Here is a 26,513-nt window from a genome sequence, read left to right as displayed (position 1 = left end):
ACTTAAAATCCTGTTTGACTCTTAATACATACGGTTCTCACAAACTTGCTCATCTGGTTTGCAGAGTCAAAAGTGTACATTGACAAAAGCAATAAGTGTTAGTTAAAGCCTGACAGCAAGGGGATATAAACACAGCTCCAAGAACTTAAAAAAGCACAGTGGTGTGAGGCCATTTAGTGGAAAGATAAACACCCCTGTACACTTCAGTCAGCCTTTAAGTTACTGTATTATATCTGAGGACAGTAATTGAAGTTCATAATCATGAACCTTAACAAGCAGGAAAAAGATTATTCAAGAAGGCTGGGAAGTAGGTGATACATTTCAGAGAGCTTTCTATCACAAATGTTTAAATTAAGCTTTTGGCACTTAAAAAAGTAAGCTTCAGTGATTTGGCTTTTTACAGTTAATTCATTCCCAAGCAGAAGACACCAAATATATGAAGTGGTACATTTAGTAGACAGATTTCAGAATTCATTAAGCATCCACCTACACACTAGACTTTATGCAATAAAACTTAAAGAAATATGGTCCTTACCTCCTAGGAGCTTGCATGTAAGCAGATAGTAATGACTTGGACAAATAAAAAGAAGGATATAGTAACCATCATACTTATATATAAGGATATAACATGGTTTTGTGGATAGCATGGTATTGTGTGTCCTAGAGTCAGGGAAACCTAGGTTTCAATCCTACTCTAGACCCTAGCTTTATGGACATTGGACAAGTCATTTAACCTAGTGTCTCATTTTCTTCATCTATAAAATAATGCAGTTAGACTAGATGACCTCTAAAGGTTCCTCCCAGCTCTAAATCTGTGATTCTGTATTGGCCTGTGAATTATTTTAGACAAAGGAAAAATAAATTTCTTGATGTAAAATAAACCTTCAGACTTTTTTTATATTTCTTAAAAAATTATTATATAACATATTCTCTTTTTTTCTCTGATCATTTATTTTACATGAATCAACATTGAATTCGTAAGATTTTAATGTATTTTTAAATTCGTCATGAAGCCACATGTTGATCACTTTGAATATTAATTATAGCTTTGACAAACAGTTCATTTTCCTGAATTTAATATTGATTATAGCTCATAGGTTTTCTTTCTTTTTTAAAGTATTTTATTATTTTCCAGTTACATATAAGGATAGTTTTCAACATTTGTTTTCACAGGATTTTTGGTTCCAAATTGTTTTTTCTCCCACCTTCCCTTCCCTTCCTCCTCCACAAAATGGAAAGCAGTCTGATGTAGGTTGTATATGTACAATCACATTTGTCATATTTCTACATTAGTCTGTGAAAGAAGAATGAGAGCACAAGGGAAAAACCTCAAGCAAGAAGGAGAAAAAAAAAACAGTCCAAAAATAGAAACAGTATGGTTCAATCTGCATTCATAATTCACAGTTCTTTTTTCTGGATGTTGAGAACATTTTCTATCACTAGTTCTCTGAAACTGTTTTGAATCATTGCACTGCTGAGAAGAGCCAAGTCTATCCCCATTGTTCATCATACAATGTTGCTGTTACTGTGTACAGTGCTATCCTGGTTCTGCTCCTCTCTGTCAGCATCAATTCATGTAAATCCTTCCTGGTTTCTCTGAACTCCTCCTGCTCATCATTTCTTACAGCACAACAATATTCTATTACATCCATATACCACAACTTGTTTAGCCATTCTCCTATTGCTGGGCATTCCCTCGATTTCTAATTCTTTGAACCACAAAGAGTTAAAATATCTCTGTGTGTGTGTGTGTGTGTGTGTGTGTGTGTGTGTGTGTAGGGCAATTGGGGTTAAGTGACTTGCTTAGTCACACAGCTAGTAAGTGTCAAGTGTCTGAGGTCGGATTTGAACTAAGGTCCTCCTGACTCCAGGGCTGGTGCTCTATCCACTGCGTCACCTAGCTGCCCCCTAGCTCATAGATTTTCAGTGAAATTTAAATCAAGCAAATTCCCAGATCACTCAAGCATGTTTATCTCCATTTCTTGGATGAATTTCTTTTTGTTGTTGGGTTTTTTGGGTTTTTTGTTTTTGTGTGGGGCATTGAGGGTTTAGTGACTTGCCCAGGGTCACAGATAGTAAATGTCAAGTATCTGAGGTCACATTTGAACTCATGTCCTCCTGAATCCAGAGCCGATGCTTTATCCACTGTGCCACCTAGCTGCCCCTTCTCGGATGAATTTCTTAACCTTGTGCATGTTGCAAGTCTTATTGTGGGATTTTGTTTCCATTTGGGAATTTCAACAATTTTAGGATAATTTCCACCTCTCAGTATATCAGTATATTTATCAAAGTTCATCATTAACTTTATGAGAATAAAATTTCCAGGCCCAGTCACCATTCAAAAAAAGAAAAAAAAAAATATATATATATATTAGCTCTATTTTTATGGTGTGATGACAATGCCCAGGTCTTACAGACTTAGCTGGATTTCTTACAATTGTTTTGGCATAACCTTAAATGAAAAAGTGAGTTTCATTTGTAAAAATTGCCTTTTCCCAGTCTTCAGTACTCCAGTCTTTATATTGTCTTACCAATGACAGGTGTTGCTTCTTTATAACTTTTTTAAATGGGTCTTTTCACTATTCCTCCAATTCCAGGAAACCTAATCTTCACTGTAAAGAATCATTAACAATCCTTCAGCTTCCAGATCCCTTTGAAGGCCTCTTTTTGCTTTTTAAGGATTAAGCTGTTTCACATCAGTGGTATTTCAGTTCTTAGAAAAAAATTTTCCCCTTCCATTTATGACATCTTCCTTTGCATTTCATTGTAACCTATCAGGTTTCAGTAGTTCAATTAATTCTTGAAACACTTGACTCTTCCCCGCCCCCTGCCCCGAGGTGTGTTCTTTAAGAGCTACAAACTCACATTATTTCCTTAGAAGATTATCCATTGTGTAAAACCATAGAATTTTTTTAAAAATTGGAAAGAGCTACGAGATGTGTGTATGACATGAAATCTTACATTCAAATGGCAGAGAAATAAATAAAAGGTAGGAATCCCAATTCAGTCTACTTTTATCTGCACAAAGTCACAAGTTCTGGTTCAGTCTATTATCAATAGAAGTTTTACACATATGACCATTGCTATCAAAAAATGAAACCATTACAAAAATTATAGCTTGCTCCAAGTAATTTGCACATTATTGGTTCTAGCTAATAACTGTTTGCATTATGCTATTCAAGCTTCAATGCAAAACCGAATCTAATCATAACCTATATCAGATTACCTGCTGTCTAGGGGAGGGGGGAGGGAGGGGAGGGAGGGAGAAAAATCTGAAATTGTAAAGTTTGTATAAAGAAAAGTTGAGAACTATCTTTACATGTAACGGAAAAAATAAAATACCTTATATGTTTAAAAAAACCTGAATCTAATCCCCTCACTTTACAGTTAAGGAAACTGAGGTATTGAGATATGGTAGAACTTAGAATTTGTTTCTTATGGAAATTGAATGATAGAAAAAAGAGAAATAGAGAAGCAGCTTGGTGTTATGGTAGAAAGAGCACTGTGTTAGTAAGAAGACCAAATTTCTAATTCTGGTTCAATCTCTCAAAACTCGGACAAATCATTTAATCTCAGTGTGCCTGTTTCATCTGTGAAAGCTGGGGTGGGGGGGTTAATGATACAGATCTATGTCCCTTTATTTACAAAGCACTTTATTTTCATTATCATGTGACATGTAAGAAGTTTGAGAGAGATAATTTCTGGGTAATTAGTCATTTTATTAATACTAGCATTTTATTAATAAAAAGAGGTCAATGGAACTTCGAATGCCAAAGACCCCTTATGGTGGTGGACACACAGTTTATATGCCCTTGGAAGAGTGGGTATTCCTGAGGGTAGCAATCAACCACAATTAGTTAACCATTAATGAGAGAATGGATATTATAATGAGAGGTGTGTTATATCCAGTGAGAGTCTTGAGGTACATGACACTGAGCAACAAAATCTTGATCAAAGAAACTTAACAATTTCCATATAACCTGTCTGACAAAAGGGAAAATCCACATTTTCCCAGATCTGTCTGAGTAAACACAATGAGCAGGAGTCCATCCATTTGCCTAAACTTGGACTTTGTTTTACTGCCTTTGATTAGATCTTTAGCCTGAGTAAGTCTTAGCCTAAGAGTTCCCACACTGGTTGATTCCTGGATGAGGAAGTAACAAAAGAGAAAAACCTTTGTCCTGATTTGGTAATTAGTTATTAATACAAGAGAAAAATAATCATTTTTCGCAATTATAACTATAATCATAGTAGCTAAAGGAACCAGAGTGCCGTACTTGGAGTCAGGAAGACCCTAGGTCATATTCCACTGCAGAAACTTAGTAGAAGCTCGGTAACTCTGGGCAAATCATTGTATCTCTCCAAGCCTCAGTTTCTTCTCCTCTAGACTGGGGATATGAATCATAGAAGTTTAAACTCACTGTGTTGTTTTGAAGTTCAAATTGAAATAATATGTGTGAAGCTCTTTACAATACTATCTATATAAATGTTAGCTGTTATTAGCTGACTCATTTTGCACTTTAAGGTTTATGGAGCACATTACATTGATGGTGTCATCTGATTCTCATAATAATACTTCAAAGTAGATAGATCAGATATTTCTTTGTACAGATAATGAAACTAACAGGGAGAAACTTGACTTGCCTAAAGTTACCAAAGGAGGCAATAACAGAGCCAGGACCCAAACTCAGGTCTAGTTTTCTTTTCAATACACAGTTGGACCCTCTCTATCTCTTAGGGTTGTTTTGAGGATCATATTAGATCCTGTATATGAAAGTAATTTGAAAAAGTATGAAACCTATATAAATATAAGTTATTGATAGTAGTATTAATCATCTTCTATTCGTTTGGGGGCAGATAGGTGGGATATCATAAAATCTTCTAAAATATATATGTATCAAGGATGCTTATTAGACCATCAGTAGGAGTAATATGCTGAGATCCATTCCCTGTCTTGCAAATGGCCCTTTTTATCTTATTACTACAAAATTGGCATCATACAAATATAAATCATAATCTCTTACTTCATTTTGTATGCCAGCTTGCTATCAGTCAAACATTTAGCAAGTACCTACCAGGTGCTGGTGATAGAAACACAAAAGTCAGACAGTCATGATTGTAAACTCCATTTGTCGGGACTTAGAGGTATTGCAGAAAACCCTGACCACAAATCCAACTATTTTCAATTCCTGGCACACCTCCAAAATCTTTACTTTCTTATTCTTACTACAAAAATCCTCATAATCCTTTTGAGAATGTAGACAGTGGTGATGTTCTTCTAAAGCAGGGCTTGACAAACCATAGCCCAAAAGCTAAAATTGATTTTTATGTTTTTAAATAAAGTTTTGTTGTATTTTCAAATGTAAAAACCATTTTTAACTCAGGGCTGTAAGGCAGGCTGGATTTGGCCCTTTGCTATAGTTTTATGATACCTCCTCCCCCAAGCCCCCCCCAAAACCTCTGTAATCTAGATGTTATAAATTCAAGTCAATCTAAAATACCACAGTTAAAATCATTATTGTCGAGTTAGGCTCTCTTATGTGCTTGTGGAGGAGGACTTGGAGGAAGAAGCAGGCCAGGCTGAGCTCTGGGCTAGATAGGCCTTTTCTTAACTTTCTGAGCCAGGTGTTCTCTCTTTACTAATATTTGGTATGCTTTAATATAAATGCTTAATGCCGAAAACTGGTGCTAAAGCTTCTAATTTGTAAATAACAAATATGTGAGAAACCCCAGCTAATTTTCCCTAAACTTGGGACAGAAAGAAGGTGACCACATATAATTTTAAACACCACAGTTTTAGCTGACCATGAAGGGGGTGTTGAACCCCCAAATCTTCTGATTTTCTCTTCAAGCAAGTTGGGGGGCAGAACCAAGATGGTGGAGGACAGACATTAAACCCACAGAGCTCCTGATACGATTACCCCAAAAACAACAACAAAAGAACCCCTGGAGCAGAAAAACACAAAAATACGGACTGAGATTATTCTCCAGTTATAGATAGATTATGGGGGCTGTGAGTAAAGTCCAACCCTGCGATCACGCCGACAGAGACCCCATCCACACCGCCAGAGGAATTTACCTCAGAGCCTCTGAATCAGCTACAGCACCAGCATCTTCTAGAACTGAGTGTGTAGTTGGGTGAGAGGGCTGAATGGCTGGCCAGGGGGAAGGGGAAGTGCAGGGGTACCAGCAGGACATGGGGAAGAATTTGACTGTCCCACCCCAGCAGGGAACCAGGAAGAAATCCTGAGCTGCAGGAGGCCCAGGTGGGGATGGGACACAGGCTCATTGAAGCTAAGAACCACACCACAGAAAGCTTTGCTGGTTGGTTGTTTAGTAAGTAGGCTTGAGGTTATCTTTGGACCAGAGAACAGGCCAGGCGAGAGTAAAACCTGCCCTCCCTCAAACCAAAACACCTGGGACCCTCTGAAGCTGGGAATAGTAGTGGAACCGAAAAACAGGACACACACACCCACCCACCCCCCCAGTGGAGAGTTTAAAGTCAAGTAAAAGATGAGCAAGCAAAGAAAGTTCAGAATTATAGAAAGCTTCTTCAGTGACAAAGAAGATCAAGGGGCACCATCAGATGAGGAAATCAATCACAGGGTCCCTACATCCAAAACTTTCCAGAAAAATATGAACTGGTCTCAGGCCATGGAAGCTCTCAAAAGGGACTTTGAAGAGAAAGTAGGAGAGATAGAAGGAAGATGTAGAGAGAGAGAGGAAAGAATGGAAAGAGAAAGGAGAGCGATGCAGGAAAGTCATGAGAAAAAAGTGAACAGCTTGAAAAGCCAAATGGAAAAGGAGATTAAAAAGCTGTCTGATGAAAATAATTGCCTAAGAATTAGGATTGAACAAATGGAAGCTAGTGACTTTATGAGAAACCAAGACACACAGTAAAGCAAATCCAATTGAATGAAAAAATAGAGAGCAATGTGAAATATCTCCTTGGAAAAACAGCTGACCTGGAAAATAAATCCAGGAGAGATAATTTGAAAATCATTGGACTACCTGAAAATCATGAACAAAACAAGAGCTTAGACACCATCCTCCAAGAGATTGTGAGGGAAAATTTCCCTGATATCTAGAAGCAGAAGCTAAAATAGAAACTGAAAGAATCCACCAATCACCTCCTGAAAGAGATCCCAAAAGGAAAACCTCCAGGAATATTATAGTGAAATTCCAGAACTCCCAGGTCAAGGAGAAAATATTGTAAGCAGCTAGAAAAAAGGGATTCAAATACTGTGGAGCTCCAATAAGGATAAATCAAGATCTAGCAGCATGAACCTTAAAGGACCAGAGGGCATGGAATATGATATTCCAGAGGGCAAAGGAACTGGGACTACAGCCAAAAATCACATACCCAACAAAACTGATTATAATCTTTCAGAGGAAAAAATAGAACTTCAATGAAAAAGAAGATTTTCAGACATTTGTGATGAAAAGACCTGAACTGAATAAAAAATTTGACTTTAAATACAAGACCCTGGAGAATCATAAAAAGGTAAACAGGGAAAAGAAATCACAAGGGACATTAAAAGGTTAAACTGTTTACAGTCATACATGAGAAAATAATACTTCCAACTCATAAGAACTATTTCAGTAAGGAATACACAGAGGACACAAGTCTGAACTGAATATGAAGGGATGGTATTTGTAAAGCATTTATTTTTGTGTATCCTTGTCCTTTGTGAAGCAAACAGGGTAGGTTGTCTGGTGTCTGGGGCTGGATTTGGGCCCTGGACCTCCTGGACCCAGGGCTATTGTTTTGTCCACTGTGCCACCTAGCTAACCCATGAAGACATCTTTAAAATAGGGGTGAGGGGTAGGAGGAATAGATGGGGAGAGGTGGACTGGGTAGAAGTAGCTCACATGAAGGAAACAAGAAAAAAAGCCTATGGAGGGGAGGGGAAGAGGGGGAGTGAGTGAACCTCAGTATCATCAGAATTCCCTCAAAGAGGGAATAATATACATACTCAAGTGGGTATAGTAATATATTTTTGCTCTGAGGAAAAGTGGGAGGAGAAGGAGATGGGGGAGGTGGGAAGAAGAGGAGGGAAGGGAAGTTTGGGGGAGGGAGCTGTAAAAAAGCAAAACACTTTTGAGGAAGGTGAAGATGTTCCACATAATACCACATGTATGACATATAAGTCAAATTGCTTGATTTCATAGGGAGAGTTGAGGAGGAAGGGAGGAAGAAAAATTTAGAAAACAGAATTAGCTCAAAGGCTTTAACCTCATCAGAATGGACTCAAGGAGGGAATAACACACACACCCAATTGGGAAGAGTAATCTATTTAACCCTATAGGAAAGTAGGAGGGGAAGAGGATAAGGAGGAAAGCGTGAATGAAGGGAGGGTAGATCAGGGGAGGGGGCAGTCAGTAGCAAAACACTTTTGAGGAGGATTAGGCAAAATAAGATAGACAACAGAGTGAATATCATTGGAAGGGAATGGGATGGAGAGAAATAGTTATGATGATTGACTACAATGTCAAAACATAAGGTACCTACTCTGCTGGGCTATTGTGAAGAAAATTCTCTGTCAAGTTCAAGGTACTATATAAAAATGTTGATGAAAAGGATGCTATCAGAAAAACTTGGAAAGACCCACATGAACTGAAGCAGAGAGGAATGTACAGTATACAAAATAACAGCAGTAGTGTAAGATGACCTGCTGGGAAGCACGTGATTATTTTCAGCAAGGCAATGATCCCATATAACTCTGAAGAACTTATGAAAATTGCAGTCCATCTACAGAGAAAGAACTGATGGTATCTGAAAACAGACTGAAACACATTTTTTTTTGACAATTCCTTAATCTGAAGTTTTGTTTTTATCTGTTTTCTCTCACAGCCTAGATAATGTAGAATTGTTTTCCATAAAAAACAAAAACAAATTACTTTGCATTACATCCATTCTAGTCATAGTATTTACTTTTGGGTTTATTTGTATCATGCTAATGAAACTGATAACCCCTCATAACAAGTGAACAAAAAACCCTTATATACCCTCAGAAAAGAGGGAGTATCTGAGCCCCTTTTAGAAGGGGTCTCCCCATGATCATGTTTCTTTTTTCTTGGGACAAATAAACTGGTACTATGTTTAAAAAAAAATCATTATTGTCACTATAACTATATCAGTCAACCCCTTCTTAAGTTTTTCCAGTTTCCTTATTTAGCCTTCCCTGTGGAAGGATTTCCTCATAAGGTTTTGTTTCTTTGTTTGTTTGTTTGTTTGTTTGTTTGTTTTCTTGACAAATTACACACTTAGAATCCATGAATGTGACTCTTTACCAAGTTTTCGGTTTTAAGGATAGTGGTAAATGCTAACAAAAAAGTCTTGCATGATTTAGGCTAGAGCCAAATATATAGGGTATGAAAGCTTCCATTACAATGTTCATCATAATTCCCCACCTTTTACCCTTGTATTTTCATCCCAAAATGACAATGGAAGTAGAATTAAATAAGCATAAAATTAGAATCCAGTACCACCCTTCGCTGCTTTCATCATTGAGATTCACTTTCCCATTTAGTAATAAAACAGTGACACACCCAGAATCACACAGACATCAAGACAAAGTTCATTAGACTCTAGGTTGTTTTTTTTTTTAAACAGTTTTCCATTTCTTAGCCCTGCCTCAGTTTCTTTTTTTTAAAATCATTTGAGAATAAGTATTTTTTTAAATACTTACCTGAGTGAGGTACTGGAATGTATTACTATTTAATCTGTGCTTCCAGAACAATTAATTAAAGTTATTTAGTTAAAAAATAAAGTTAGTTAAATACTTACCTGACCAGTGATAGTAAGATAACAGTTTAAGAGAGAGATAGAGACAGCACAATAAAGGAGATCTGCAAAATGACTTAAAGCTAGCATTTCTATTTAGAATTTCAGTACAGGGAAAGAAGGAATACGATTCAGGCAACTACTCACTGCACCTTTGATTCTTGGCAGGATTGGTGAGGCCTTATTCCTGGGCCAAATCTGCTCAGTTATAATTGCCATAGTTTATGGCAAGCCAATATGTTTTTATTGAGAGCTCTGTAAACCTAGGCCAACATAGGTGAAGGGGAGACAGAGATTAAGAAGAAAAAGGAAATGGAGGATCTAAGTGATGACTTGTTCTGTGCTCCACAACCTGTCAGCAAAGTATCTGGCTGCTCTTTTAATTTAGGACAGAGTGAATGCTACCAATTGCTGTACTTAAAGGTAGCCTCTGCCAGCACCCATGGACAAAGCTGTGAATAGCAATTTTTGCAGTAGAGCAAGGGCCACAAACCTTGGTAGGGGAAGGGAAGAAGACAAAGAGCAGCATCACTCCATGGAGAAGACAGAGCACCTAGGACACCTATGAAGACCAATACTAGGGAGGCCAGGGCCACAGAGGGGAGACAGAACCCAAGGGAAAAGTGCCAGTAACCCACCCTAACTATTGCACTGACCCTACCCAGAGTTAGTGTTCCAAAGAATAAAGAAAACATGTAAAGGTTTTTCATGAACTATTTTTGTGTTTCTTATAATAAAGCGATATCAAAAGTAGGGGAAGACGGGGCAGCTAGATGGCGCAGTGGATAGAGCACCAGCCCTGGAGTCAGGAGTACCTGAGTTCAAATCCAGCCTCAGACACTTAACACTTACTAGCTGTGTGACCCTGAGCGAGTCACTTAACCCCAATTGCCCCACAAAAACCAAAAAAAACAAAAAAAAAAGTAGGGGAAGAAGTTCTACAGGCAAATATGAAATATGTTCCGGAGAAGTCCTTTATAAGTACTCTGTAGATTACTTCAATATACCTATTCCTTCTTTCTTCCTTGTTTTTGTTAGTCATACCACATCTTGCTGGTCACCAGCTTGAAACCCCAGGCTTATCTCTGATTCCTGCCTCTTTTTCCCTGGGTTCCTCTGTCTAATGAACCCATTTTTTCCCTCATCTGTTCTCTCCTTTCTCTCCACTTTGCCACCATTGTTTTGTATTATATTGGGGGGGGCAGTAATATAAATGTCTTCTTTCCCCTACAAGATTGAAAGTTCCTTATACATTTTTGTTTTCTCTGCCTTATGTAATCTGATTCCATTGCACATAGAAGACAGTTTTTAAAAATAGGTTTAGACTGTCTTACCAAAATCTGGACTGTTGTAACAGCTTACTACCTAGTCTCTGTGTAGCTTCCTCACATGGCATTCAGGGCCTGCAAGTCTGCTCCCAATCTGTTTTTCCATCTTTATTTCTCATTTTTCCCTGTCACATACCCTACATTCTAGCTAAACTGTACTATTTGTTATTCCCCACAAATTTCTGGTGCACTTTTGCCTCCATTCTTTTGCTAAAATTGTTCTTTACACCTCCCGCCCTCTGTGACATGGTGCCCATTGAAATCCTTTAAATCCTAGTTCAAATGCCACCTCCACTCTGAAGCCTTCCTTCCTTCCTTCGTTTTCTCAGCCAGAATTAATCTGACCCTTTTCTGAACTCTTAGCATTGTGTGATTCTCTTTTAGTACTTGCCCCATAATGCTTTCTTTAGCTTTTTTATATCCATATATATATATGTATGTGTGTGTACCCTTTACATATATGTGTGCATATGTATACACACATGCATACGTATATGTATACATGCATATGCCCATCTTATCTCTCCTCTCAGACTAAGCTTGTAGGTCTTAATCATTTTCCACTAAGTACCATGGTATAAAGTTCAATGCTCTACATAGCTGAAACTTAATTTTTTTTAAATAAGGACATGATCAGAGCATATTTCTAAAGTCCCTTTTCTGAAGACTGTTAAGAATTTTTAAATAATAAAAAACCGTGAAAAAGAAAACATCTGAGACCATTCCTGGTTTTGGAGTTAAAGGACCTATTCAGGTCCCAGCTTCGCTAGTCACCGTCTGTTTGGCCTTGGGCAAGTCCTTTGCTCCTCTGGCCTCGATTTCCTGATCTTTAAGATGAATAGGTCATACTAGATAATTTCTAAGGTCCCTTTTCGATTCTAAACCTATGATTTTTAAGATACTAGATTAATATAACTAAAGTGTCAGTGTAGATTTCAACAAACATCAGTCAAGCAGGGTTAAGGAAATCTAGAAATCTAGAAGTACCATCCATGGTTTATTTTATCTCTGTTGTTGTTCAGTTGCTTTAAGTTGCGTCTAAATCCTTATGAACCCATTTGGGGTTCTCTTGGCAAAGATACTAGAGTGATTTACCAGTTCCTTCTCCAGCTCATTTTATAGATTAGGAATTGAGGCAAACAGGGTTAAGTGACTTATCCAGAATCACACAAGAAATATGTGTCTGAGACTAGATTTGAACCCAGAAAGATGACTCTAGGCTTGACACTCTATCCACTGCACCACCTAGTTGCCCTTGTACATACATCTCATACATATAATTCAATAAACTGTGTCAGCTGGAAAAGAAAAAAGAATTATAGCAATATTCAGGAACTTCCTTCATAAGAAAAGTTGACTTGAATATCTTATTACAAACAAGGGTTCAGTATTAATCCCAAGGGATACATAATCTTTTGATATATGATATTTGGTCCAAAGAGACTTCTGGCAACATGATTCTAATTGCTTAAATAATTATTTCTTTTCCTGCATAATATTTTTTATGTTGATGGATATTCATAAATATTAACCACCAGCAGTGCAATTGTAATTTATATTCAAATTGTCAGACATCACTCTGTGAACACATAAAATCATTTACATTTATTTAGAACCTTTTATCCTAAAATGCTTTACATATATTGCTTTACAATCTGATTGTAAACTATATTTAGGAACTTTTTTGCCTGAAATGGGACCATTTCTGGCATGAAATATTCTAAGTACAGTAATTAACATATAGCATAGCACCACATAACAACAACTAAAGACCAAAACCAAAAAGGGGGGAATACGGTATATATCTCTTTATTTTTTTAAAGTATTTCTTCAGTATGCCATTGCTAAACTCGATGCCTTCATGTGTTTTTGTTTCTAGGACTGGAGAATCCATGTTGACCAAATGCATCAACACAAAGGTGAAATTGAATCTGCTTTAAAAGAGACAAAGGTAAGTACATTACTGTCAGTCAGCAAATATTTCCTTTCCTACAAAAATCCTCATTGTGATGTAACCTAATCAACAAAAGATACAACTCCATTCTATGGGGAGTTCATCTAGCTGAATAGTATGTAAGAAAAGCTAACTTTGTGTTATTATCAGGGTGACACTGTTGGCCAGAAAGGCAGGAGATGATAAATAAAAGAACCGTAGGAACTCTGGGGATGGAAATTCACCCCTCCACTGAGGGATCTCTCTTTAAGCCCCAGTTTGGGCATATTCATTCTGTATATTTCCATTGGAACTCTGTAAAAGGTTAATACTACACATACACGTTTATGACATACATTGTGATAGAAAAATGTGTTGACTTATACATAAACATAGGTGCTTCTTCACAACCTGCAAAGTATGCCTAAAATATCTTTACTAAACTTTTCATACCTAAAAATTTCAGAAATGTTTTTCATATATGTCTTTAGAGCAGTTGAGCAGTGATGAACAGGATTATGCTTCAATTGGATTTCTGAAAAAGATTTTTGTGAATTCTCTTTCTTATTGAAAATCCCATGAAATTTCTAGGGATTTTTGGACAAACTCCATAATGAGATCAGTAGGACCCTGGAAAAGATCAGCAGCCGAGAAAAATACATCAACAATCAGCTTGAGCACTTGGTTCAAGAGTATCGTGCTGCTCAAGCCCAGCTGAGTGAGGTAACTTAAGAATGACTATCAAGAGTTCTGGTTAATGATCCTATTCCTTGGCATTAGCTTAACACCTTTCTCTTGAGAAATTTGAAGTTCTTTACAACAGCAACACATTCATTCTCTTGGTAATTCTGAAAGCTAAGTAGACCACAGACCTAATTATCCCCATTTGTCAGGTATAAATGCTAGGCTTCTAATTTCCTTTTTAAAGACTCATCTTCAAGATGGAAGTCCTTGAAGTAATATCAATGTGAAATAGAGATCTAGGTTCATATTGGTGAGGAATATGATCTAGAGCAGCAAACTTTAAGACAGGGAACTCTCATTCAGGTTTTGATTCTTTCATTAACTTGTGAATGGGAGGAAAAAGGATAAAATGAATTTCCATGTTTCGCTTTAATATTTGGCGATAGCAACATTAAGTCAGTGCTTAGTAGAAAATGGCAAAAGTTATATTGGGAAATATATTTAGGAATCAAGATATGAAAGAAGTCAAAGGCTTACAAATAATTCAGAAGGCTCCTATCAATGCATCATTTCATTCAGTTCAATTCATCATATATTTTTAAGCCCCAACTATGTACAGTGCCAAACAATGTCATAAAACAATTAAATTAACTCTTAATAGATGAGAAACACCTCATGACCAAAGAATTGGCTGTTTTGGTGTAATCAAATCATCAACTATATAGAGGAAATTTAATAGTAAATGATAAGAAATGATAAAGATGAGAAGATAAGTGTGCATAATTAGAGCAACTACAATCCACCCTATTTAATAAACTGTTGGCTCAAAGAGGGAAAAAAAGGGAGTAGACGAAACTAATTATCATGATTTCTTAGACAATATTGTCACCATTTCTTAGAAAAGTTTAACCATGCAAAACAGTCATCACAAAGAGGAAATCAAAAAATGCTTGGAATACCTTGGCTAGCAAGCATGTGCTTTCCTCAACAGAGGGAGACATAGCAGCCAAAGACAATTTATAATATCAGATCATTTACAAAGCTTTATAGAAGAGGATGACAGAAGACTTTGACTAGTATTAAAATTTTACAGAGAAGTTTAAGCAACATAAGATGGTTACCAGTGGAACATGAAAAAAAGACAACATAGGAACTCCCTCAGCTAACAGACACCTGATCTTCTTGTCAAGCAGAAATATAAGACATCCAAAGGCAATATTAGTTTAGAGCAGAGGTATCAAATAGGCAGCCTGCTGGCCACATATAGCCCATAACACCCCCAAGAGTAGCCTGAATCAGATGAGAATATAATTGGTAAATATTTATCAAACAAAAATATGATCAAACACATGTAATATTAATGTGTGGTTCTTGAAATTGATATGCAGCCCTCAGGGACCTTTATGTATGGTGAGTGGCCCCCATTTCTAGTTGAGTTTAACACCACTGCTTTAGAGTATAAACCCACCTGTAAAATATTGCAAAATATTATGGCCAGTCTGACAGCTCACAGGACAGTGAAAAGTATTTGAAGGGAAAATGAGCTTCTAGAGTGATCTTGGAATGAGACCCTGCTAAGCCAGATCATATCATTTATAAATGAAATTGAAAAGACAGGAAAGAGATGTGAAATGGAACATATGCCAGCATTTCTAAAGCAAGCAAAGACTCAGTCTAGTCTAATTGATAACAGAACCATTGCATTTGCAAAGACTTTACCATCTTACTACCCAGTATAAGAAGAGGAAGCAAGAATGTACTTACAAAGATAAAGGAAGGAAGAATGACCAGAGTTTGCTAAATAAAGAAATGCAAAAGAAATTTATCCTGCTGATGACACGATTTTTGAAGTACTCAGATCAGTTTTCAAGTTATCCCAAAGAAGAGAAGAGCCTGAAAGAATGGGAAAAAATCACAAGCAATATCATTACCCAGAAAAGGCAACTAAGAAAATATCTACAACTACTGAATCATATATCTACTCTTTTCCTCTCTATAAAATCTTTCTGAGACTGGTCTTTGTATATATTGAAAGCATCCTTGAAGGAAACATAAGCAGGGAACAGGCAGGGTAGTTTTCTGCAACATGTCACATTTTCACATTCTTATAACTGAGAGGTTTTTTAACCTGACAATCACTACCTATTTCTGGTAATTCAGAAGAGGACAGATGATACCTCCATAAGGAACTAAGTAAGCTTTGCTAGGAATTATAAAGTTCTGGGCAAAAATTTGGAAACCTTTGGGGCACAGGTGGTGTTTTTATCATTGCTGCCAATTGAAGGGAGGAATTTTGGAAAGGAAAACAGATTTGCAAAGTGAACAGCTGAGTAAGAAGATAGTATGTGAGAACAGGATTTGGATTTCTGGACCATGTCTTAAAGTACAGAAACAGTAGGCTCTTGGCCAGAGATGGAGGGCACCTAGTAAGGGCTGGTAAAAATATTCTTGCCTGGAGTCTTGCAAATCTGATTCAGAAGACTTTAAACTGTAAGTGGGGACTAAAATTATCTGGTCATCTGCTAAAGCTTTCTCTCTTCAAATCAGAGCATCTCGTAAATTCTTGAATTAACAATGATAATTTCATTCTTCAAAAGATGGAGAAAACAGGGGGAGCTATTTTGTCATTGATTTTGACCAATAAAAAGAAACTGCTTTTGAAATAGAAATGATAGGACCTTATGGGGAAGTGAAAATTCCATCTTATAAATTGTGTTGGAAAAAAATAGGAAAGCTGGACATCATCTGACATACATCTCAACTTCAGAGAAACTGGATCTCAAGGTTCAAAAGTGGATAGTAAAACCTAAAATTGGCCTAAAATTCTATAGGGTAAATAAGTCCTCTAAAGGATGGAAAGAATAGAATTCTCTTAAGAATAAAATTCTAAAGACATAAAAACAATTACAATAAAGAAAAAAAGGAATTATCCATATAAAGAAACCAAAGTGAAGACTGAGGGGATTTGTCAACTAATTTAGATTTTTAAAAGACCTGAATAAAAGACTGAATCAAGGAAATTAATGGAGGATGAATATATTAAAATAGTATGTCTTGAAAAATAGTGACAGAAATGCTAAAGCTCAGAATGAGCCCAGGTTAGTAGTGGATGTTAAGAACAACAAAAAAGCCTTTTTAGTTATATTAGTAGAAAAAGGGGGATCAAAGAAGGGGTAAAACTACTTCCTAACATGAATAAGATAACGGGTTAAAAGGAGAAAATAGAACTATTCAACTTATACTTTGTTTCTGTTTTTTTTCTGCCAAAGAAAATATTTGGACTGAGCATTACAAAATAAAAGAGTTAATAGAGTCGAAATCAAAGATGAGAGAATAGGAGCATCTGACTGCCATTGGTTAAGTTCAAGTCACCAGGGCTAGATGATTGGTTACTGAAAGAATTAGAGGATGTGATTGATGAGCCTCTATCAGTGACCTTTGAATGACTTTTGAGAGTAGGAAAAGATGCCACAGGGCTGGAGAAAGACTGATAATTGTCCTTGTTATCTTAAAAGTGAAATCTACTAACTTCCAGCCAGAAAGTTTGACTGATTTCCTGGCTAAGATTCTAGAATTTATTATTAAAGAAATGGTTTGTAAGCATTTAGAAAGAAAAGACAACATGGCTTTATCCAGAACAGTTCATGGTAGACTACTGTTATTTCCTTTTTTGATAGAGTTTCTATTCTGGTAGATCAGGGAAATGCTAGATATAGATATAGTTTACCTAGGTTTTAGCAAAGCATTCAACAAAGTCTGTCATACTCTCCTTGGGGAGATGAGTCAGAACTTAACTGAATGACTAAACTCAAAAAGTATTAGATTGGTGACAACTTCTTTGGAATGCCTGTGCTTTTCAACATTTTTATCAGTGCCTTAAATGAAAGCATAGATAACATGTTTTTATGTTTTCAGAAGACACAAAGTGGGAGAAATCACTAGTGCATTGTATCATAGAATCAGGAACTAAATAGCACTCAAGAAATTAGGACAATTAGATAAAAATCTTATTAGATGAAATTTAATAGCGCCTACACTTGTATTCAAAATACCTACTTCATAAATATAGGTTTAGCTTAGATAGCACTTTGTATGAAAAAGATCTGAGGGTTTTAATGAACCACAAGTTCACTATGATTCAGTAGTGCTTTGACAGTCACAAAAAAAAAGTCTTAGGAGAGACATATGGCCCAGAGTAAAGTGTAATAGTCATTGTCAAGGATTTGTATCACTAGAAAAGAAAATGGGTTAGTTATGTAACAAGTGACAGATATATTAGTATCCAAGAAATATAAAACAAAAACAAGTCATCAAAGACATTGGGTATACACTGTATAACAGGTTTACTGAAAACAATGGACCAAGATTGGGAAGAATTCGAAGGCATGGAGATGTTTGAATCTCCCCTCAGTGAGTTGAATTATCTATACCAGTGAGATCTTAGAGCCACTGAAGAAGTGTTGAAGAAAGGGAAGATGACAGTTTTTACCATAATACCTTACAACAACAAACTAAATGGCTTAAAACAAGCCTAAAATCCAAGGCCCTGCCAGGTGGCACAGGATAACTAGGTGGCACTGTGGATAGAATGCTGGGCCTGGAGTTAGGAAGACCTGATTTCAAACCCAGTCCCAAGACACTTAGCTTTGTGACCCTGAGCAAGTCACTTAACCCTGTTTACCTCAGTTTTCTCATCGGTAAAATGCACTAGAGAATGAAATGGCAAGCCACTTCAGTATCTTTGCAAAGAAAATCCCAAAAGGGGTCACAAAGAGTCATACACAACTAAAAAAAAAAAAGATTAAACAAAACAAATCTAAGACACATATGTCAGTTAATTAAATCAGAATTATTTTAAAGTCCTGTACTTTTAAAAAGATTGGCAGAATTTTATAGCATCAATTCTTCTAAAAGTTGGGGTTACAAGGTTCAACATGGGGCTTATCTCTCTGCTTTGCTGAAAAACTAGGGTAGAATGATGGTAAATGAATGGATAGATAGATAAATAAAAGGCATATTTTGAACTTTAGCAGGTACCTGTACCCACTAAAAGTAGAGAAGGAAGACAAGGTAAAGAACCTTGTTAAATAGGAAAAAAACAAAGCCACGTTGGGTTGTCTTCAGGAGTTCCCCACATAAGACAAAGTAGATAGTACTTTTTCACTTTAGATAATTTCCATGTTCCTATTACCTGATTAACCATGTTATATACTTTTATGTATTGTTATTTCTGTAAAAATGCTTTGAAATCATCCTAAAACCATTCTATAACTGTCAAGCATTAATATTAGCTATTTTCTTAACATTTCTTCCCTGAAACTATATACAAATTGATTATAGTCATACTCTTAGTTATATCTGGTAAATTGCTGAGCATCATGGTCTATTTTAATTGATTTTTAGAGCTAGCTCTCCCTGCTTTCTGTGCAGATCAGAATGAACACAAACCATTTTCCCATACTGCTTAAGAATTACAGAAGATGATTTTTACATTGAACAATGATTTTGCAAGCTATACAGTCAAAATCCCAAAATAAAGATAATGTTATCATTTTATAGTACTGTAGATCAGATATATGTCTAATGGACATAATGATGTTCATTAGCCATGTAAAATAGCTGTACTTAATTGTTACTTTCACAAACATTTGCCCCAAAAAAGGAGGCTTTTGTCATATAATGATATGTAGAAATGGCAACTGCAAAGTGGCCATATTTAAGTCATCTTGTGCTTCTATTTTGGACGTGTGACTAAATTAAATGTTTTCTTTTTCAGGCAAGGGAAAGATACCAGCAGGGAAATGGAGGAGTAACTGAAAGAACTAGAATTCTTTCTGAGGTACATAGATGGCACTTCTGCCATACTGATCCTACACTTACCTGGGCTTTTCAGTGCTGTGTTTGGTTGTGTGAAAGCCATGCCATGGGCATAAATTCTTGCCTTCTGCATTGGTTAATGTTCTCTGCAGCCATATTTCATTATACAAATGTCCTGTGACATTTAATAATCTTCTATAGGACAAAAACCTTTAATTTCCTAATTGAAAATTGTTGCTCATCATATGATAGAATCTCTAATTGCGTAAATCATAATCTACTACATCAGAATTAGAAAAAATGTACAGCGTAAAAAGTAGAACACTGGTCTAGGATTCTATACCATGTAAGTAATGGTCTGTGAATTGGGGGTTTTCATTTAACCAATTTTTATCTGTTTCACCATCCATAAAGTAGAGAGAAGAGATAATAATATAATAACTTGCTTCTGAGTGTTTTATGCCATTCACACCTATTGTTTAATTCATTCTTACGTTCTTGGAAGTGAGGAGGTTCTTGCTTCTGTTTCCCATTTTTTAGTGAAAAACTAGAAGCACAGAAAATTTAAATTAACCAAGATCAATGACCATCTTGGAACTAAACCCTGCATTTTCTTTATTCTCAATCCAGTGATATTTCATAAACTATACTTCTTAATAGGATTAATCCTGCCTCAGGAGAAATGAGGAAAAACTTGCTAATGATTTTAAAGTACTTTAATATATAACATTAGAAATACTGTGAATCTAATTCTGTGGTGCACTCAAGCAAATAAAACATTCTGTGGAAACAAAGTACTTGGATATATTAGGGAAATCAACAATTTAAAGATTCCAGGGAATCATTTAGTTCTCTAGAAGAGGTAGTTTTCCTAATTGGAACTTATAGTTGTCTGAAAAAATTAACTTGCTTTATTTGAATGGGTATTATACACCTTGGGAGTATTTTATTTATCCTAAACTATGACAAAATAAGACCTATTAAATTGCAATAATTATGGCTAGATCATATCAAACATTTTTCATAATTAACAAATACGTAATTGGCCACATTTTCTAATAGAAGTTTATGTTACTGCTAATAATACACAGAAATAATGTAGTCCAGATGTAGGCTTGCAGATAAGGACTTGCAATGAGATACAGCTTGAAAAAATATTTTTTCATTTTAATATTACAGAATTCTAAACAGTATTTGTTTTAGCAGGCAATGTTTTGCTAAGCTTTGCATTTTAACATTTTGCTGCAATGTATGTAAAGTTTTTCCCCCCATAGTAACAAACTAAGGGAAAAAGAAACATCTTTTCTCTCACAAAATATCAACACTGAAAAGATAAATATGAAGCTTTTAGCAATCCTAAATCTCCTTAGGTGTTTATACTGTTTTAATTAATAACTGATTATTAGGGAATAGCATAATGGGATATGCATATGTCATGAGATAATTGCACATCTTGAATGCCTGGTTCTGAAAACAATTTTAATAGATTTGCTCTACTATCTTGTAGCCTGGAAAAGTGAATGAGAAACTAATTTAATGAATTTTAATGCTAATATAAAATTCTTTGAAGATGAAAAAGCTTTGAAACTGTGTGTCCTGTCCTTTAGTGGCACTACTAAATATGTGGGGGGAAGGGAGTGAATCAAATGGGGACTGCACAGTACGGGGTAAGAGGATGGTTATGTCCAGGGGATTTTCTGTGAGGGTCTGAGGAAGCTGCAAGAACTGAGGAGTCAGGAAACAGGTCAGAAAAGCAGGTTGGTCAGCGTATACCACCAGAAGCAGCTCATACAAGGGAAGGGATGCCATAGAATGTGTTGCCCTTAGGTGGAAAGTGGCACCAATGTTTCGGCCATGAGGATGGTGGAACTTATATAAGGGATAGACTAGAGTCCTGCTTTCTTTGTGTGGCAGGGCCTGATATCAAATCATCTCAGGTGAGATAGGGGAGTAGGGAGAAGTACCATTGATTGATAGTAAAGAGGCATTAGACAAGTCCAAGATTGTACGATGGGAAAGAGCCCAAAAGTGACTTGGGGCTTGGTCTCTTACCACTCTCATGCAGGATACCCTGAAATAGGTGGACCACATTGAGTATATGCATAGTTCTTTTTTATTACTGAAATCATGACCAGAATACTCATTTTTAATACTCAGTTTTTTCTTCCTACCATAAGCATTCAGAATATTTAAATGGTCATTAAAGATACAGAGTTCATGAAAACCTTTTTTCCCTTCAATTTAAGATTACAGAAGAATTAGAAAAGGTAAAACAGGAAATGGAAGAAAAGGGCAGCAGCATGACTGATGGTGGTAAGTATATTCTCATTTTGAGGAAAAAATATGGCAATGAAAGAGATGAATGATTACTGAATAAAAAATAAAGTTAGTAAAATGTTACTAAGATAATGATTATAATTTTTACATGAACTATTTGTTTAACTTGTTGGAGATGAATTACATAATATAAAAGATTTCTAATTTTCAAAGCATTATTTTCCTGATTACAGTTCACTAGTAACTTCTTGGCTGACTCATTTTGGTTTTTTATTCTAGTCTTTTTAATGAAGTCAAAGAGAGCAAAAAGTATATAAATAAGCAGTTTATTAAACAAAATAGTACCATATGATAAAAAAAAATAGATTTTTATTCTAGGTACAGCCAGAAGATTATTGGTTCTTTGTAGAAATGAACACAAAAGTAGTAGTGAGAATGATCTTATGTTGCTCTTCTTCCTGCAATAGACATGAAAGGACATGAGGAAACATTCCCCCAAAATCAGTGTGTGTGTGTATACACATATATATACACACACACATACACGCATATATACATACATGCACACATATCTACATATATACAAGTGTGTACATACATGCGCATGTATGTAGCGTGTATACCGTGTGTATACAGTACACGTACATACATGCATATGTATGTTGATACACATATTTCAATTTTCCTAAGATTGCCCAAAGCTCTCCCAAATGAGGCCTTCTATTTCCCATGTTGCACCACACCATAGCCACCTTGCTGCCCTAACATAGAAGGTCACTGACCTTCACTGCTTTCTCCATCTACTCTCTACCCACCTACATGCATGATAATTCAAAAGGGGCACATAAAGTCCTATTTCTTCATCCTCACCCTTTTAGCAGCCTGTTCCCTAGAAAAGAAAAAAAGGATCAGACACCACACATCAAAAGTAAGGTCTTTTCTGATTTGGAAAATGTCACAGTTATCCAAAACACTACAGCAAAACTGAGTAGACAACAGTGAGTTGTTGTCTATATTTTTTAATCTCTCTTTTTTTTTAACAAGGCAAAGATTAAAGAAATTGTTATTATGCAAACCCAATAGTAGACCAGCACCCCAAAAGTATAGTTTTATTCCATGTTATTTTTGTTTTACAGCTCCTTTGGTAAAGATTAAACAGAGCTTAACCAAACTGAAGCAAGAAACAGTCCAAATGGACATTAGAATTGGTGTAGTGGAACACACATTACTGCAGTCAAAACTAAAGGAGAAGTCAAATATGACTAGGGATATGCATGCAACAATCATTCCAGAATCTGCAATAGGTTCTTATTAAAATTTATTGTACTTTGTTCTCTGCTCTATTTTTTCTTAAGTACAATTATTGCTTAATTTAAAAAATAATTATTATACCTCACTGCATCAGCATGTGTAAGATGCCTTATTCTTTTATATATATTCGCTACATTGTGTAATGGTGAATTTGATGATTTAAAGACTTTGAAATGGAATATAATTTTAATAAAGTAATTAGAAATTTTTACTAGTGGGCTTGTCTTTGTTTCTCATTACATATGCTAGAGCTGTGGAAATATGGTTGGTTTGGCCCCTTTCTCATAAGATTTTAACAAGGAATGGAAGTAACAAGTTAAATTAAAATTTCCTAAAGACCTGTATGTAGCATGTAAAACACTGTGTGGGGGCAGCTAGGTGGCACAGTGGATAAAGCACCAGCCCTGGATTCAGGAGGACCTAATTTCAAATATGACCTCAAATACTTGACACTTATTAGCTGTGTGACCTTGGGCAAGTCACTTAACCCTCATTGCCCCATCCACACACACACAAAAAAAAAACCCAGAACAAACAAAAATAAAACACTGTGTTGGGATTGAGGAGAAGGGATGTAAAACCAAATAAAATCTATCTCTGACTACAAGGAACTTAAACTCTGATTATGGAGATATACAATATTATGTAGTATACAAAAATAATATAAAATGTAATCAGATACTACAATGTATCTGTGATTTCATGACTTGAGAATTCCTTGCAAGGCAATCCACCTATCCTGTGTGACCCTTGGCCCCCATCATAAAAATTTGCTGCAGGAGAACCTTCCTTGCATTCTCTTGATCAAAAGTATACCACTGGAGAGCACAGTCCATTGATTTTCCTCCATTTATATGACCAATCTGCCACCTTCTAGAGCCAGCCATACACCTCTCCATTGCCCTTTTAGTGATCTTCAACTTTAATCCTTTAGAGACTACCATAACATTATTATATTAATATTATTCCTTCACTATAATAATAGTTCAAGGTGTTTTACAAATGTTATTCTCATAATACCCCTGAAGGTAGGTGTTGTTATTATTATTATTATTATTATTATTATTATTATTATTATTTAATTCTGGGCACAACCCATTGCCTATTTTCAATTTCTATCAATATTTATACACACATGTATATGCATGTATATATGTTAGATATATTATATAGAGAGACAAGTGCTATATGTTACATGTTCAACTACATTACTACATATTCAAAAATATTTATTAAGCCTTTGCTATGTACCAGACACTGTGCTAAATTCTGGGGATACAAAAAGAGCCAAAAGCCAGTCCCTGACCTCGATGAGCTTACAATCTAATGGGGGAAACAGCATGAAAACAAATATATGCAAGGCAAGCAATATACAGAATAAATAGGAAACGAGTGGGGAGGCACTGGAATTAAGAGGGGTTGGGGAAGGCTTCCTGTAGGAGGTAAGATTTTATTGGGACTTAAAGGAAGCTTGAGAGGTCAGTAGTCAGAGCAATAGAGGAAGAGTATTCCAGGCATGAGGGGACAGCCAGAGAAATAACAGAGAAATGGAGGGTCTTGTTCATGGCATAGCTAGGAGGACAGTGTCACTGGATTGAAGATGTATGTGCCAGGAAGTAAGTTGTAAGAGGACTGAAGAGGTAGGAGGGGGCTAGATTATGAAAGGCTTTGAATGCCAAACAGAACATTTTGATCCTGGAGACAGTACAGAGCCACTGGAGTTTATTGAGGAGGAAGATGCATGATCAGACCTGTGTTTTAGAAAAATCTCTTAATCTGAACAATAGCCACTTTTCATCCACATAGTTTTTTCTGGGTGGAAAGGCCAAACTCTAACTTTATTATGGATCTCTTTTTGAAGACTTTGAAATATTCTGAGGCTTGATGTAGTCAGCACAATGTTATCTTCAAATAGGAGTGCCTAGAGAACTTTTACCATCAATGCTTCTCTTCAGTGACAATGATAAACACAATTTGAAAGTATATTTTCCCTGTTTAAGTGTTGCTCTTTAAAAAATTTCCTTTGAATTTTAACTTAACCACCAAAAAGGAGTATTTCCATACACAAAGAACACAAAAAGATTCTATGTGTTCATCTTCACTTCCAGCTGCTTGCTCTGTAAAAAGTAAGTAATAAATTCTGGACATTCTTTTCGAAACTGTCCTGTTTGCCTATGCTTCCTTCTGAATTCTATTCTGTTCTGTTCATTTTTTTAAATGTTGCAATGACTTTCTTTTATCATTTTTCTTACCTCCTTTCTCCTTCTGGTACCTCCCCAATTAGAAACTAAAAGAGGGGTAGAAGCATGTAATAAAAAAGCATCATCAAGCAAAATTATTCCACATATAGAGTGACCATGTGCAAAAATGTATATGTCTACATCTTCTGTCCATCACCCCCTCTGTCACGAGGTAGGTAACAAATAGGCTTTATCACAGGTCTTCTGAGGATATGGTTTATCATTGTATTGATCAGAATTGTTAAGATTTTCAAAGTTGTGTTTCTTTACTGTCTTACTATCCATATGTGAATTGTTTTCCTGGTTATGTTCAATTCATTTTGAGATAATTTTATACTACCTAGGATTCTCTGAAATTGCTTTTACCATTTCTTTCAGGGTAATAATATCTTACTATATTCATATACCACAATTTGTTCAGACATTTCCCAGTTGTATAAGAGGCAATCTAAGGCATTCTCTTAGATTCAAGTTCTTTGCTCTTCTTTTTATAACACTTTTTAATCCACTGCTTTAGGACTAGAACATTTCTTTTGTTAGTTACTATTCCATTCTGGTATTACCCTTCCTTTAAAACCTCTCTCCTCTATTCTTAATTTCTCTATTGGGGTATGTGTGTGTGTGTGTGTGTGTGTGTGTGTATGTGAACATGTGAAGCCTATCTTTATTTCAAAGAAGTATTAGATTTATCTGATGCCCACTCCCCAACCCCTTCCTCCTTTACACACTTCTCCATCCTTTTTATTCTTGCTTTTCTTTGCCATCTTCAGACATTTAGAGTAGAACCAATGTACCCCCACCTAGGACAGCAAGGTGGCACAGGAGATAGAGCACGGTGCTTGGAGTCAGGAAGATTCATCTTCCTGAATTCAAATCTGGTCTCAGACACTTACAAACTGTGTTACCCTAGACAAGTCACTTAACCCTGTTTGCCTCAATTTCTTTATCTGTAAAATGAGCTGGAGAAGGAAATATCAAACCACTTTAGTACTCAGCCAAGAAGACCCCAAATGGGGTCACAAAGAGTTGAACTTGACTGATAAACAACTAAACAACTATCCCCTAATACCTCTACTTATATTATTTAACTTCCTCATACCCTTTGAAGACTTTAAGGTTCTGAAAGGATGCTTATT

The 26,513-nt window shown here is 36.0% G+C and overlaps 1 protein-coding gene across 2 annotated transcripts in view; it reads left to right on the top strand.

Annotated features, from left to right (window-relative positions):
- The window catches only part of IFT57 (intraflagellar transport 57), a 91,231-nt gene extending 67,905 nt beyond the window's left edge, over positions 1 to 23,326 (top strand). Inside the window, exons 7-11 of one of the 2 annotated variants that reach the window (XM_043998821.1) lie at positions 12,995 to 13,066; positions 13,640 to 13,771; positions 19,509 to 19,571; positions 21,796 to 21,862; positions 22,963 to 23,326. In XM_043998821.1, coding sequence (XP_043854756.1) covers positions 12,995 to 13,066; positions 13,640 to 13,771; positions 19,509 to 19,571; positions 21,796 to 21,862; positions 22,963 to 23,141 — 513 coding nt within the window. In that variant the 3' untranslated portion in view covers positions 23,142 to 23,326. The remainder of the gene's footprint in view (positions 1 to 12,994; positions 13,067 to 13,639; positions 13,772 to 19,508; positions 19,572 to 21,795; positions 21,863 to 22,962) is intronic. The other variant, XM_043998822.1, reaches the window with a different exon arrangement.
- Positions 23,327 to 26,513: the final 3,187 nt, after the last annotated feature.

Source organism: Dromiciops gliroides, chromosome 3 (genome assembly GCF_019393635.1).
Source record: "Dromiciops gliroides isolate mDroGli1 chromosome 3, mDroGli1.pri, whole genome shotgun sequence".
Taxonomy (NCBI): Eukaryota; Metazoa; Chordata; class Mammalia; order Microbiotheria; family Microbiotheriidae; genus Dromiciops; species Dromiciops gliroides.
The sequence above is the reverse complement of the archived record's forward strand: the minus strand, read 5'-3'. Positions and strand labels throughout refer to the sequence as shown.